At 46.0% G+C, this 14,744-nt stretch overlaps 1 protein-coding gene across 3 annotated transcripts; it reads left to right on the top strand.

The window, feature by feature from the left end:
* The first annotated feature begins 335 nt into the window (after positions 1 to 335).
* maco1b (macoilin 1b) lies at positions 336 to 14,691 on the top strand. 3 transcript variants are annotated; one of them, XM_080550554.1, is made up of 11 exons: positions 336 to 441; positions 3,952 to 4,093; positions 4,730 to 4,856; positions 6,000 to 6,123; positions 6,872 to 7,050; positions 7,305 to 7,875; positions 8,615 to 8,773; positions 11,329 to 11,511; positions 12,108 to 12,228; positions 13,003 to 13,177; positions 14,206 to 14,691. In XM_080550554.1, exons 1-11 carry the CDS (start codon positions 362 to 364, stop codon positions 14,406 to 14,408), a joined length of 2,064 nt encoding a protein of 687 aa, XP_080406680.1. In that variant the 5' UTR covers positions 336 to 361; the 3' UTR covers positions 14,409 to 14,691. The 3 variants fall into 3 exon arrangements, with proteins under 3 accessions (XP_080406680.1, XP_080406679.1, XP_080406678.1); XM_080550553.1 differs by having other exon boundaries at positions 7,302 to 7,875; XM_080550552.1 differs by having other exon boundaries at positions 7,296 to 7,875.
* Positions 14,692 to 14,744: the final 53 nt, after the last annotated feature.

Raw genomic sequence — 14,744 nt, 5'->3', positions numbered from 1 at the left:
TCTACCCCCCCCCCACACAATGTCGTATTTGGTAGACGAGAGTTAAACGACAGGACATAGAGCTATATGAATGGTTAATCTTTGCACCCATTAAAATGAAAAGCTGTAGGAATGAAAGTGATTGGATATACCGCCTGTCTCACACCCGTGTCAATCATAACGCGGCTTAGTGAGCCTGCGCAGAGAGGAAAAGAGGAGGTTCTTGAAGAGAGTCTTTTATTTATTTCTTTGTTTCCAGTAGAAAAAAACAATAACAGCGATATATTTCACAGGGACTTCGTTTATTGTCTTTGTCTGTTCACGCAAGAAAACTGGATAAGATTACAGTAGGAATTCAGAAGCCAAAGCGAAGGAGGGGAGGATGAAGCGGCGCAATGCGGACTGCAGCAAACTCCGACGGCCGTTAAAACGGAACCGAATCACCGAGGGTCTCTACGGCAGGTATGTGAGTCACCGAGGGTCTCTATATGGCAGGTATGTGAGTCACCGAGGGTCTCTACGGCGGGTATGTGAGTCACCGAGGGTCTCTATGGCAGGTATCTGGAGCCTGACGAGGGGTCCTCACCACCACAACACAACGCCTGGGGGCTTCCACACTGGAGTCCTTTATTGCGGGGCTGGGTTGTCAGCTGTCTTCTGGATAGCAGCTATCATTTCAGCTAGCTACTGTTTCCCCGGCCTCATGTACAATGTCACACTCAAGGAAACTTCCTAGCTACGGTTAGCTACAGAATAGCTCAAATAGCTGCTATGTTGTTGGAGCAGGTTTCTAGCTATCTGGCGACAGGCCTCAGACACAGCCAAGAGGCTTGCTTTAAAACATGTTCTCATATTCAAACTCATATGTCTTGACTAACCTTGCGATCTCAAATTCGACCAGCTAAACATCTAGTCTGCACTGATCGTTAGGGGCACTAATAGCCACCCGTCTAGCTACAGCTAGCACAACCCACCTCTTGTCCATGTCAACAATATTATGGTTTGACAGGATTTTGCATCAGGATAGGTCCCCAGCTGGCTGAGCCTGGTTGTCTGGAGCTAATAGGCATCACTTTGGTAAACCACATTGTTCAATTGCACCAGCTGGCCATGGCGAATGGGACATTATATCTAGCGTATGCTGTCATCAGTTCTGTAGCGAGCTGTTGTGATTGTGGAAGGGGGTGTGTTACCAGAGTGGTCAATTCATACTCATTGCTGGGATGTGAGAGAATGGCTATTTTGAATGACGAAACAAGTTTGTTTCTAAGCTCTCTTCAGTCATGTCCCTCTCTCTGATATTGCAGACAGTATTGCAGCACTACAATTAAACATGTAGGCTAGTAGTATGAGTGACAGCAGGCACTTCTGGACGTGACCCCTGCTGGTAGTAACAGTAATCTGGTGAGGCAGAGTAGGCCATGGAATAGAAATAGAGTGAGGCTAGCTAGAGTTTTTCAGCAGGTGCTTTTTAATTCTCTTTTGGAATACAGTGAGACAGACATGCTTCCCAGAAAGTGAACAATAAACCGAGTTAGAAATATGTGCACAGCCATTGAGAGAAAACATTATAATAATGATTTAGGGATGCACCGAAATGAAAATTCTTGGCCGAAGCCGAATTTAAGGAAACACTTGGCCGAATACCGAATACCGAATGTGTATCGGCAGTTTTTAATTTTTATCATTGCATAAACTAAATACATTTAGCTTTTTATTCATGCTTCTCAAAGAAAGAAATTGAGATTGAAAAAAAATAACTTTTATTGAACATTCCAGCAGACATCAGTCTATACCAACAAAGCACAATAAATAAAATAAATCAGTCAAATAAATGTTTTTGTTTTCCCTGAATAGCTGCTGAAAGAAAATCTTTCATCAATGTAGGCCGAAGCTTTATTCATGACTTGTGTTAACAAGAATGATGTGCCATGATAATATTATTACAAAATACTTTGGAAGATTGCAAGTTAACTAATTAGGTGAACTCTCTTTAAAGAGATGCTACAGGATTTTGATAATTCTGTATGTTGTGGCTTAAGTATTGATGTCCGTATGGTTCAATGACATAGTGTTACGGCTGGGCCTTCACACACCCTCCCCCGCCCCCACAGCTCGAGCACAGCGTGCTCTCCGCCGCAGCTGAGGCTTGTCCCCGCTAATTAGATCTTCAGCCAAACCTGCACCTGTCTCCACTCCCAATCAACCCTCTGTCTCCACTCCCAATCAACCCTCTGTCTACATCTACCCTGGACTTCCCTTCACTCATCGTCAGTTCTTCCCTAAGAATGACCTGGCAAGTATCATCAAAACACGCCCACTATTCGGTGGTAAACATTCGGTGTTTTCACTAGGGATGCTCCGATCTGGATTTTTGGGGCCGATACCGATCACCGATTTTTTTCCTCAAGATCAACCGATACCGATTTTTTTTTTAAATACATAACTGTAGGCCTACTGACTGGATAGCCTACATATTTTTTGCTTTTTAGACAAAAGTTTTGATCCATTAGGCACCAAGCAAACGCAGACCCATTTTTATGGCATAGTTAAAGTCTGGCCTATCACCCAGTTAGGGCCTGAAGCCCAAGTCAGTGATATGGCTGTATAAAAGACATCATAAACGTGGCCTTCATGGTTTACATACTGTTACGTCCTCCTATGTTTTCTGTTCAGTTATCTGTCTTCCCCAGGAAAAAAAAAAAAAAAAAAAAAAAAAAAAAATCGGTTTTTGCGATCGGCCATTTTTGCCAATCACCGATCGAGTCATTTGGAGTGAAATCGGCCGATTTTAATCGGTGGCCGATAAATCGGAGCATCCCTAGTTTTCACACATTCGGCCGAATACCGAATGTGCTTTATTTTGCGATATTCGGCCGAATACATTCGGTGGCCGAATGTTCGGTGCATCCCTCCACTTCTATAATACATGCCCAGTATTTACCAACCATTAGAAAATTATGAATATGTTGTTAAACCAGATTTCATATACAGATAAAAATGTTGACTTACTTAAAGTTTTCTACTGGATGACTATCTTGAATCAGGGAACTAGCAGAGGAGATGCACTTGTCTAGTGGCCTACGCCGCGACCCAATGGGCTGGTTTTTGACGGCGATACATTTGCAAAAGATTGAGACTAATATTGTTATAGATTTTCCTGAAGTGTAGCTCCAGTAACTCTACAAAGAAGAGGAATGGGCAGAGGACAGATTTGGTTGGTATCACGCAACCTAATATAGCCCACTAGCTATCTTCTACTCCACTCATTTGAATGTGGTTTCAGTGTGCTTTCAATAAGAGATCTACTAGGTTCTGGTTATTCTTGAATCAAACATAATCAACACAGCATCGTATTAGTTAGGTTAGGTTAATTATCGGTTGGCTAGTCTAGAATCATCAACAATAACAATAATAATAATTATTATTATATTTAAAAGCGCTGTGTGTGTGTGTGTGAGTGAGTGAGAGAGAGAGAGAATGTACACATGCCCAATTGCGTCTTCTTATATTTCATAAGCTGCTTAGACTAAATACAGCACTTAAACGTCTTATCTCCCAAACAGGAGCAGTATGTACACTTATTTGTGTGATCAGGGACACACTCTCTCACTCACTCTCACTTATCAGTACACAGTTGATTTAGTGGCATATATGTAATGGGGCATTTCTATTATAATATATATGCCATTTAGCTGACATTTATCCAAAGCGGCTTACGTTGCAGTGAGCGCATACATTTATGGTCCCAACGGTAAACGAACCCACAATCTAAGCGTTGTTAGCGCCATGCTCTACCAACTGAGCCACAGAGGACCACCAGGACTATTGGTAGTAGAGGTGGCGGGGTAGGCCTCAGTCATGCTACCTGTTGGATGATGACACCCAACCCAAGGGAAACCTCTGGGGGATGACAGTTACAATGTTCCATTATTCTCATATGTCTTTTCTTTCTCTCCCCCTCCTCTGTAGTACCTTCCTGTACCTGAAGTTCTTGGTGGTGTGGGCCCTGGTGCTGCTGGCAGACTTTGTGCTGGAGTTCAGGTTTGAGTACCTGTGGCCCTTCTGGCTGTTCATCAGAAGTGTGTACGACTCCTTCAGATACCAGGGGCTGGTGAGTGTCGTCGTCGTCCCCCGGGTTGACCTGACCGATCCCTGGCTGGGGAGGAGGCCAGCTGTAGAACCTCCGTAGAACAGGATCTAAAGTCCTACTCTTGTCTCTCTCCCTACTCTACACTCTCTTCACTTGTGTTGTGTATTCATGGGAAAATCTAAGAAATGTGAGAGGCTTATAGAGTGGTGCTGAGAGAATATGGTGTGTCTATGGTATGTCCACCTACTCTCATCTCCTATTAGGAAATTGAGTTTTGATGTTTTCTGTAATCTCTTTACATGAAGGTTAATGTGTAGGCCTGTAAGACTGATTCTTGTTCTACATGTTAATTATTGTTGGAATGGTTTAGGCGCTTGTGTGAAATCTAACCCAACAGAGAACTTATAGCAGGGTAAAAGGAAGTCCCAGTCACCAGCATCGATATCAGTGTCAGTGTTCTGAACATTGTGTAATATGACCCTTTGGTAATCCAGTTACAAATACGATACTAAGACACATGTTGACTGTATGGTGTTGGGGGGGCTTCCAGTCACATCCTATTCTAGCTGGCCTTGGTGGGTCTTACTTCCTGAGGGCAGATCGACTACTAACTCCTCCTTCTCCTCCTCCTCCTCCTCCTCCTCCTCTCTCTGACAGGCGTTCTCAGTGTTCTTTGTGTGTGTGGCATTTACTTCTGACATCATATGCCTGCTCTTCATCCCCGTGCAATGGCTGTTCTTTGCTGCCAGCACCTATGTGTGGGTGCAGTACGTGTGGCACACAGGTAAGCCTCTCCCTCGTTCATCTGCCTTGAACCAGCATGTATAGAAGTAACAGTGACTCAAAATGGCTTTGAATATGACATGTATCCCTGTTTTGAAATAAAGATCCTTGTTTTGCATCAGTTTAGTCTACCACCATGTGGTTTTTCTTGTCATACTGCCTAAAAGAGGAAATGGGTACAGTATCAGTTGGTGACTAAATGGATGAGCACACCTCAACACTAATAGACAGCAGACACATCTGTTCTCTTTGACCCCACCTAGGGTCCACCTAGTTTCATGTGCTGCCCTATCGATCCTCAGGCCTCACAAGGAGTTGTGTATTTTGGTCTCACGTCTCTGGTGGAACGGGCTAACGCGAGTGTTACCAGCAAGTTGCGCAAAGCTCTCAACCGATCCGGCACGTTATCTTATTTACAAAGGGCCAGCTTACTTCTCAGAATCCCGCGCGGCGTCCTGTCAGCGAGCGTGGATGGGCTGTATCAGGTGTCAGTCCTATTTAGCAGTACCCCCCTCACTGACCACGGACAGGTGTCAAATGGACCTCCAGAGAGGAAGTGCTTGCATTGGAGACCCCCCGAACACAACAGCACCCCCCACCACCACCACCACTACGTTGAGCGTCATCCCAGTATTAATACTTCTATTATTCCCCTATCCTGTGTTGGCAAATGTGGTTATTTCAGTTGAGAGACAATGAGATAGGGCCTCTGTTGTGACCACAGACCAGCCAGGACTCTTCCGTAATGCCTGTGTGTTGATGTGGATGTACTACGAGGGGGAATTAGACATGGTCACGTGCTGAGACTCAACCACAGGTGTCACACGTCTAGTCATGCTGACTCTCTGGAGAGCTCTCTTTGGCATTGTGTGTCTCACTGAATGGGCTGTCCTTTTTGTGGGCTGTGTGTCACCTGTTACTCCTGTAACATGCTGCTCTCTCTCTGTTGCTGTTGTCGTGTTGTGTGTTGTGGTTTTAGTTTTGACGGGAGGCCGATGATGAGCACAATGTAGAAACTTTGCTGTAAGTTCAGCGGCAGTCGCATGTGGTTCTCACGTCCCGCGGCCTGTTTCCTGTGCTCAAACGTCTCTTTCTTTCTCGCCTCTCTTTCTCGCTCTTTCTGTCTCTCTCCTCCGATCCACAGAAAGAGGGGTCTGCCTCCCCACCGTGTCCCTATGGATACTCTTCGTGTACATAGAAGCAGCCATCAGATTCAAAGACCTGAAGAACTTCCACGTCGACCTGTGTCGCCCCTTTGCAGCACATTGGTGAGTGGCTTCATCTCAGCCAGGGCCGATGGCACGACGTCGAAAGCCTTCTCTCTGCCCTGGAGCTTTTACTTTACCTGTCAGACTACTCCCAGATACACACAAGCAAGGCATTTACCAAGACTTTGCTTGTGCGTGTCTGGGAGTAGTGTAAGTTAAGACTCCTTTTCCTGCCCACAGGCTCTCAAGCAGAGGATTTTTCTGCCCCATTGCCTCTCTGAAAACAATATTATTTCTGCTTGTTAGCCATAATATGCAAGTAATGACTTCTGGATATGACGCAGGTTCCCCAAGCTCCAAACATTACTCAGTGAAGCCTCTCTTTGTTATTCTTAAGAGAGAGAAAGAGATTACATGCTGGTTTAGTTCAGTCTAGCCTATAACAATGAAAGAATCGAACTTTTAAGCAAGGGCTTAAGGGATATTTTAGCTTTAAGTCTTTGAGGTCATATAAAGCCATAGGCTGAGAAAGACCACCATGTAAAATCTTAAGTACTCCTTAAAGTACACATAAGTACTCCTTAAGACCTCTGAGGGGAAATTGGATTTATATATTAGCCTGCATTATGCACAGTAATTGAGCTGTTATATGGTAGTCATTCAAAATAATAATATCGAAAACTTTTCTTCTGGACATTCATCATAGTGTAAAATATTCTAGTATCTAGGATTGTCTTGAATGTTCAAACGCTTTATCTTGGGGATGCACTTAACAGGTCTGAACCTCTGTCTGTTTGTCTCCCTGCAGCATTGGCTACCCGGTGGTGACGCTGGGCTTTGGCTTCAAGAGCTACGTCAGCTATAAGATGCGCTTACGGAAGCAGAAGGAGGTTCAGAAGGAGAACGAGTTCTACATGCAGCTCCTGCAGCAGGCACTGCCCCCAGAGCAACAGATGCTCCAGAGGCAGGAGAGGGAGGCAGAGGAAGGTGAGACACACACACACACACACACAGTACTGTACCTACACGAGCCAACACACACACACGCACACTCAAGTGTTGGTCTGGAGATAAGGGATGTAGGTGAGCAGTGTTTGGGTGGGCTGATCTAGGAAGGAGTCTCGTAAAGCTGCCAAGGGGTTTGTAAATCCCAGCGGCAACTCTATCCAACATATTCCATCCCTCTCACTTCCTCTCTTTCTTCCTCTGGCTTCCTTTCCTCCTCCGTGTAGCCGCAGCAGCTAAAGGGATATCAGAGATGGACTCGGGCCCCGTCTCACAGAACGGCGCCCCAACCAGTAAAAAGACGCCGGCGCCGCTGCCCGAGCTAGAATACAGAGAAAAAGGGAAAGAGGGCCGGGAGGCCAAGAAGCAACACAACAGCATCCTGCCGTCCTCCGTAGACTCTAAACTCCAGGAGATGGAGTACATGGAAAACCACATGAACAACAAGAGACTGACCACGGAGCTGGCGGGCAGCACCGAGAACCTGCTGCTCAAGGAGGACAACTCCTCTTCCTCCTGCTCCTCCTCTTCCTCCTCCTCCTCCTCCTCTTCCTCCAAAAACTACAAGAACGCCAGCGGGAACGCGGCGGTCAACTCCTCGCCCCGCGGCCACAGCGCCACCAACGGCAGCGTGACCTCCGCGGCCGCCCCCCCCGCCGCCGCCGGCTCCTCCTCCTCTTCCTCTGGGAAGAACGAGAAGAAGCAGAAGTGTGCGGCGGGGAAGGGCACAGCCGCCGGCTCCCACAGGGACCCCACAGACAACTGCATCCCCAACAACCAGCTCAGCAAGCCTGAAGCACTCGTACGGTAAGAGAACACACACATAAACACACACACACACACACCTGATTTAGCAAGCCTGAAGTATCCGTATGGTAAAAGTATAGATACAGACACACGCACACCTGATTTAGCAAGCCTGAAGTATCCGTACGGTAAGAGAACAGATACATACATGCACAAGCCTCAGGTACTATTACGAGGTTCATACAGCACTGTTCGTGCTTGAGGTTCTTTGTCTTGCAACTCCCCCCCCCCCCCCGCCCCACACACACAATTTCTAAAGACATGTATAGAGTGGCTTATGCTTGAATGTCACACTGATCATATTCTCAAGCCCAGGAGTCAGTTACTGGCTTGTGCATAATGACTGTGTGGAATGCTTCCTCTTATCAGGTGTCATGTGATACTATGGCAGTCTTTAACAGCTCAGACTGACACCGTCTCTTTCGATATTGGGGTTTCTGGTGCGCCATCATTGGACTGGGGGTGTGAAACATTTTAATCTTCAGTAAAAAGAAACGAATAAGCTTGATGCTAGCTGTAAATACGAAGGGTGAATTTGCGTGAGTGTGTGTAGAGCTGGATAGTTGTGTGCGTGTGCATGTGTGGGTTAGGGTTAGGGTTCACTCAAATTTGGTGTTTTGCATATTTTTACAGCGCACAATATGCAAATGATATGTCTTTCAGGAGCTATAATACAGAGACTCAGTCCCTTAACTCACATTGTATCTCTCTTTCCCTCTGTCCTGCCCTCCCCCCCCAGGCTTGAGCAGGATGTGAAGAAGCTGAAGGCGGACCTCCAGGCGAGCCGGCAGGTGGAGCAGGACCTGCGGAGTCAGATTGGCTCCCTGGGCAGCGCCGAGCGCTCCATCCGCTCTGAGCTGGGCCAGCTGCGCCAGGAGAACGAGCTGCTGCAGAACAAGTGAGTGGCTCCGGATTCTGGAAGGTTCTGGATCTGATCACCAGCTTGTCACACTGCATAGCCCAGGGGTGTCGGCAACCTTAAATGTTGAAAGAGCCATATTGAACCAAAAAACAAAAAAACGAATCTGTCTGGAGCCGCAAAAAATGTAAAGCCTTATATAAGCCTTATAATGAAGGCAACACATGCTGTAAGTGTCTATATATTAGCCTACTGTCAAAATAGTAGGCTACAAATACATAAGCCTTAGCACATATGCATACAACCGAATGCAAACGTATTGTGCTTTACAAAAGTCAAACACTAGGATAGCGTAAAGGGGGTCTGGGGGGTCCCCCCCATTTTTTTTTTAACAGAGTAGATGCAATTTCGTGTATTCTGGTGCCCTTTAACAAGTGGGTTGATACTTTTATCTGGCTATACTAGCCTGAGAAAAAATATGGATACGTTTGTAATTTCATCCGGAGGAAGTGAGCAAACCAAGAGATCGTCAGCCAAAAAATAGACAAATCTACAGACTGTAGACTCCAGTACCAAATGAAAACTAGCCTCTCTCGTCCTCTTTTCACTATTTTAAGTTAAACCCTCTCAGACCCACAGGAACGCCGGAGCTCCCAAATATCATACCTTCTTTAGAAGTTCATAATTCGGAAACGGTTTGAGCTAAAGACAAGCCGCTTTTTGCATTTAAAAGTAGGCAAATAGCGCTCACCGGGAAGCTCCCGTTCATCAATGTGCGTCGCCGATGTCAGTCTATAAATCTAGCCACAAAGTTGTAGACAATGTGGATAGTTTCTTGCTTTGCCTGCCGCAGTACTTCGTCAATCCCTGTGGATATAGGTCTACTCTTGAAAAAAACCTGTCACATCCAGTCTCATGTTGGGTCCAGTCAAAATACTAGTCATGTGCCAACATATCCGAATCCTATTGGCCCTCGTACAACATTACAGCGTAAGCAGGGAGTTGTAGTTCAAGGAGAGACACCGCGGCAACGTAAAAAATAAATAATCGTTGTTAATTTCCATTTGTGGTCAAAGCTACAGGGAGCCACTGAAGATGGGCAAAAGAGCCGCATGCGGCTCCGGAGCCGCGGGTTGCCGACCCCTGGCATAGCCCAAAGCTCAGGGGCATCTAGGTTTAACCCAGGGGGTTTAGGGTTAGGGGTCACACTACATAGCCCAAAGCTCAGGAATGTCTAGGTTTCACCCAGGCTGTTGAGGGTTAAGGCACCACTTGAGGCAATGCTGGTTTCGTCAAAATGTAGTCCGTGAACTTACATCTGGTTCAAGCCAAAAAAATCCCAATACATTTATTTAAATTATCTTAGGTAAGTTTCTTAAAGTTTCTTGTACATTTTCCTCTCTGATTTACAGAGTGTTTTGTCAAAGTTAAATCATTTATAAATGAGAACCCAATGAGAAGACGAATCAAACGCTAGCTAATCTGACAAGAAAACATACCAGAAACCATAGACCTACATGTTACACAACGCTTATATCAGCTATTAGTAAAAAGAAAATCACCATGGGAAATATTTCTAGGGATTTAAGGAAGTAAGTTCAACAAACTCAAACGACGTACATTGGGACGGCACGCTTCTGAGCTTTATAGAGTGCTCTTGAAAGCACCAGTCTGGTACAGCTCTCAGATATGGAAGCAGTCCAGACATGAGCAGAGGTCTTTATGCCACTGGCTGCTTTAATCGGCCCATTAGGATTCATTACAGACTAAATGAGGACTCAGGGGTGTCTTTGCTGAGGAACATTAACTTAACCCAGTGTAGTACAGCAATGAGCATGGTCATGCATACATACACCAACTCAACCCAGCATACAGTAATACTGCAGTTGGCATTTACATACACACAGACAGAAACCCAGCATAATACAGCAGCATCTACATACATCCACAAACTCAACTGTTAGTGTATCTAATGCAATTAAAGAGGTTTTCAGCTGGTTCTCTCAGTCCTCCTGAGTGACCAGGTGATTTCTATCTGAGTCAATCATAGAGGTGAACCTCTAGTCTCTCCACTTCCTGGTGTCCTCCCTCCTCGACTCTTTCTCTCAAAGCCCATTGGAGAGCTCCCTCGGATCCTTTCCTCCAATGTTTGGCGTGTTGGGGAGACACAGGGGAGACTTTTTAGATGTCCTCATTCCCTGTGTGTGGGAGGACGAGGCGGGCGCTCAAGGCTGGATTATGGATTACAGAACCAATCTGAACCGATCTGTTTTCTGATTGAGCGTACATTCACATGAGCGTCGCTGCTCTGATGTTCTTACACAGGCTTTAGTGTACCTCACTTTCACTTCATCAAACACCCACACAAGCATGCTCTGATACACGCACACACACTCAAATACACAGTCCTAATTGAGACAGATACACATTTACACACTCACATTTAGATACTCTCCCTCACATACACACACTCCCCCCCCCCCCCCCCCCACACACACACACACTCTGGGGAGGGATGTGCTGCTGCTGCCTGGAGTCTCACGTGCTGCTGCACTGTGTGGTGTGTGTGTGTGTGCGCATGTGTGTGTGTGCAGGCTCCATAACGCCGTCCAGGCCAAGCAGAAGGACAAGCAGGCGGTGGGCCAGCTGGAGAAGAGGCTGAAGGCCGAGCAGGAGGCCCGCGCCGCCGCAGAGAAGCAGCTCGCAGACGAGAAGAAACGCAAGAAGCTGGAGGAGGCCACAGCAGCCAGGGCCGTGGCGCTAGCAGCAGCCTCCAGGTAACGCCCTCCACACCTCCAGAGGTCACCGCTAACACACATGAACTCACTCACTGCAACAGAGTTCCAGAACTCTCGCCGCCTAGAGTGACACATGTTTTATGCTGTGTTTACCTAGTGACAATACTTACATTTACTATATACTTTACTTGCATACTATACATTTTTGGCATTTAGCAGACGCCTTTATCCAAAGCGACTTACAACAAATAAATGTGTAAGTGAATCATCTACCCATCAGTCATCGTAAGAAAAAGTACACAGTTACAATGCTAGAAGAACAAAGAATGACTTTCTTTTTTAAATGTTTTTTATTTATTTTTTTATTTAGTTGTATGCATTTTTGGTGAATAAAGTCACTATTGCTGCTCTAGAATGTTGACCGTTTGGGCGACTTTATTCACCCTTGGCACTGAACTGAGTTAATGTGTTCAGGGTCTGAAGTGGCAGACTGTCTCCCACCTGGGAGCTCTCAGCTGGTTTGATAAAGGTTTTTATGAATACAGTGCAGGTGGCCTGTTTCACACTGTCTTGCTGGTGACTCCCCCCCACCCCCCCCCCCCCCCTCTCTCTCTGTCTCTCTCCCCCTCCCACAGGGGTGAATGCACAGACACACTGCGGAGGCGGATCTCTGAGCTGGAGACAGACTGTAAGAAGCTGACCATGGACATCAAGCTCAAAGAGGACCAGATCCGCGAGCTGGAGATGAAAGTGCAGGTGACACTCGCTTCCAGATGCCTTTCACTGTTCAATTTATTTGTTTTAATCCTCAGGGACTGTCCAGGTTAGATGAGGGTTATATTAATGAGTTAAATGTACGATGCTTAATGCTGCCTGTCACACACTTGGGCTGTGTTTACATCGCAGGTCGAAGTGACACAATGACATGTTTTATTAATTAATTAATGTGGCACAGATTGGATATGTAACATGGAGGTGTAAGCAGTAAAAAAGCACATTGAATCTGATATTCTCAGATTCGATTCAGGCCTCAATCAGATACGGATCGGATATGGTTATATGAAGATGTGTCATTTCAACTGCGGTCTAAGCAGGCAGGTCACATATAATGCTCAATTCCGATTTGCACGTCATTGGTCTTCGCATTTTGGGTCTTCGCATTTTGATGATGTTTGACGTGAGTTTCACTCACTTCAACAGTGAAGTCTTCTTTCTTCTCCGCCCTACAATGTGCTCAATATTTTAGCAGACCTCTAAACATGCTTCGGAAAGCAATGGCTTTATATTATAATATATATAAAACGGATTATAAATTCAGTCGTTTGCGTCCATTACAAGTCCCGGCTGTCTATTTACTTTCGTTTTCGATGTATGCATGCGGGTCGTTTCAAGTGTTACGAGTGTAAGCACAGGTATCGGATATGGGTCATTTGAAAAAGTAGGTGTAAGCAGGCATTAAAAAAAACATTATGTTCGACCTGCGGTGTAAATGCAGCCTTTATGTCTCTCTCCCCCCCCCCCCCCCCCTAGGAGCTTCACAAATATAAGGAGAATGAGAAGGAGTCGGAGGTTCTGATGTCTGCGCTGTCGGCCATGCAGGATAAGACCCAACACCTGGAGAACAGCCTGAGTGCAGAGACCCGCATCAAACTGGACCTGTTCTCAGCCCTGGGCGACGCCAAGAGACAGCTGGAGATCGCACAAGGTCTGCCTGCCGCAGCCTGCCCACACCACCACACGCACTTCTACCCATCTCCTGTCCTCCACTTCTCTATATCACCCATTCCCTGTCCTCTTCTCTTCTCTCCTCTCACTCTCTTCTCTTAAATGCCTTGTGGCACCTTAACGACCTAGTCTTCACCTCATTTGGACGAGTGGCTACCAATCGGTTCGGCCAGGCAATCAGTATGAAACACATGCCCCTTACCGTCTCCTATAAAGAGCTCTGATTGGCTGCTCTGGTGTTCTCTTCCTGTCCTTCTCACTCTTAAGGCTATATGACAGCAGTTGCCTTATCCGGGCGTCCTCCAGAGTGGAGACCTGGTGGAAAGATGTGCTGTGTCAGCTGATTGTTTGTGTCTGTGCCATCTGGCCACAAGTCCCTGTCCACAAGTGTCCACGCACTCCACTCCTGTTTTGAAGGTGTTTTTCCCCCAAGCTGAGATTCCGAGAGCTGGGGAGAGCTTGTTGTTTCCCCTCTTGGTTTCTTCTGATCCCGACCGACCATTTCAAGGCCCTGTTTCATACCCCCACTTGCCCTGAAAATATTGAATATGATTACATTTGAATTGCCTACCTTATTATACATTATATGTATGTTATTATACAAGTATTTGATTTCAGTTTATAGAAGAGGTATTTTGTATTTCATGAAATGAACAAGAGGCGTTTGTGTGCTCTGCAACTCTTTGGCTCCCCATTCTCCCCTGTGAATTATTTTAATTATTTTTGTTTGTTTTTCCTTGTGTGTGGTTGGTATCAACCTAGCAGTTGAACCGTGATTTTCAGATATTCACATAAGTATGGTCTAACACCACCACAACCTCTCTGCCCCTCCCTGCGTCAAAACTCTGTCTATTGACATCCCCTCCCAAACCACCTACTCTACATTATTGTTTAAGATGAATCTGTCTGATAATTCTATCCAAAATGAATATTACATATGAGATGACGACGATGATGATGATGACCTTGGAATCTTTGCTTGGGGGGTGTGTGTTTTGCGTGCCTCAGGTCAGATCCTTCAGAAGGACCAGGAGATCAAGGACCTGAAGCAGAAGATAGCCGAGGTGATGGCCGTCATGCCCAGCATCTCCTACACAGCCGACAGCAGCAGCATGACCCCAGTGGCCCCCCACTACTCCTCCAAGTTCATGGACACCAGTCCCTCCGGCCTAGACCCCAACGCCTCTGTCTACCAGCCCCTTAAAAAGTGAACGCTCCCTCCATGCGCTTCTCTCTTGTTGTTTTGGTTTAGTTTTCAGTTTCTTCGCAGGCGCCGACTCCTCCAGATCTGCTCGGCATGTCTGTGGCTGAGAACGTTTTCTTGGTTGTTTTTTTTCCTCGCCAGGTCAGAAGGATGTTGTATTGTGTGACTGTACTTGTTGTAGTTAAAACAAAAGACAAAAAAAATACAAGACTTTTAAGGGACATTACATGTCGACTAAGAATTCCCTTTTCTTTTTTCTTGTAAATGTCTAGTGGAACCTCACAGGATTGGCCGTGATTCTTATCTCTCGGGCGTTTCTAAACCCCTCCACCCTCCACCACCT

The sequence above is a fragment of the Nansenia antarctica genome, assembly GCF_963989245.1.
Source record: "Nansenia antarctica genome assembly, chromosome: 1".
Classification (NCBI taxonomy): domain Eukaryota; kingdom Metazoa; phylum Chordata; class Actinopteri; order Argentiniformes; family Microstomatidae; genus Nansenia; species Nansenia antarctica.
Note: the sequence above shows the minus strand (reverse complement) of the source record. Positions and strands in the feature narration are given on the sequence as shown.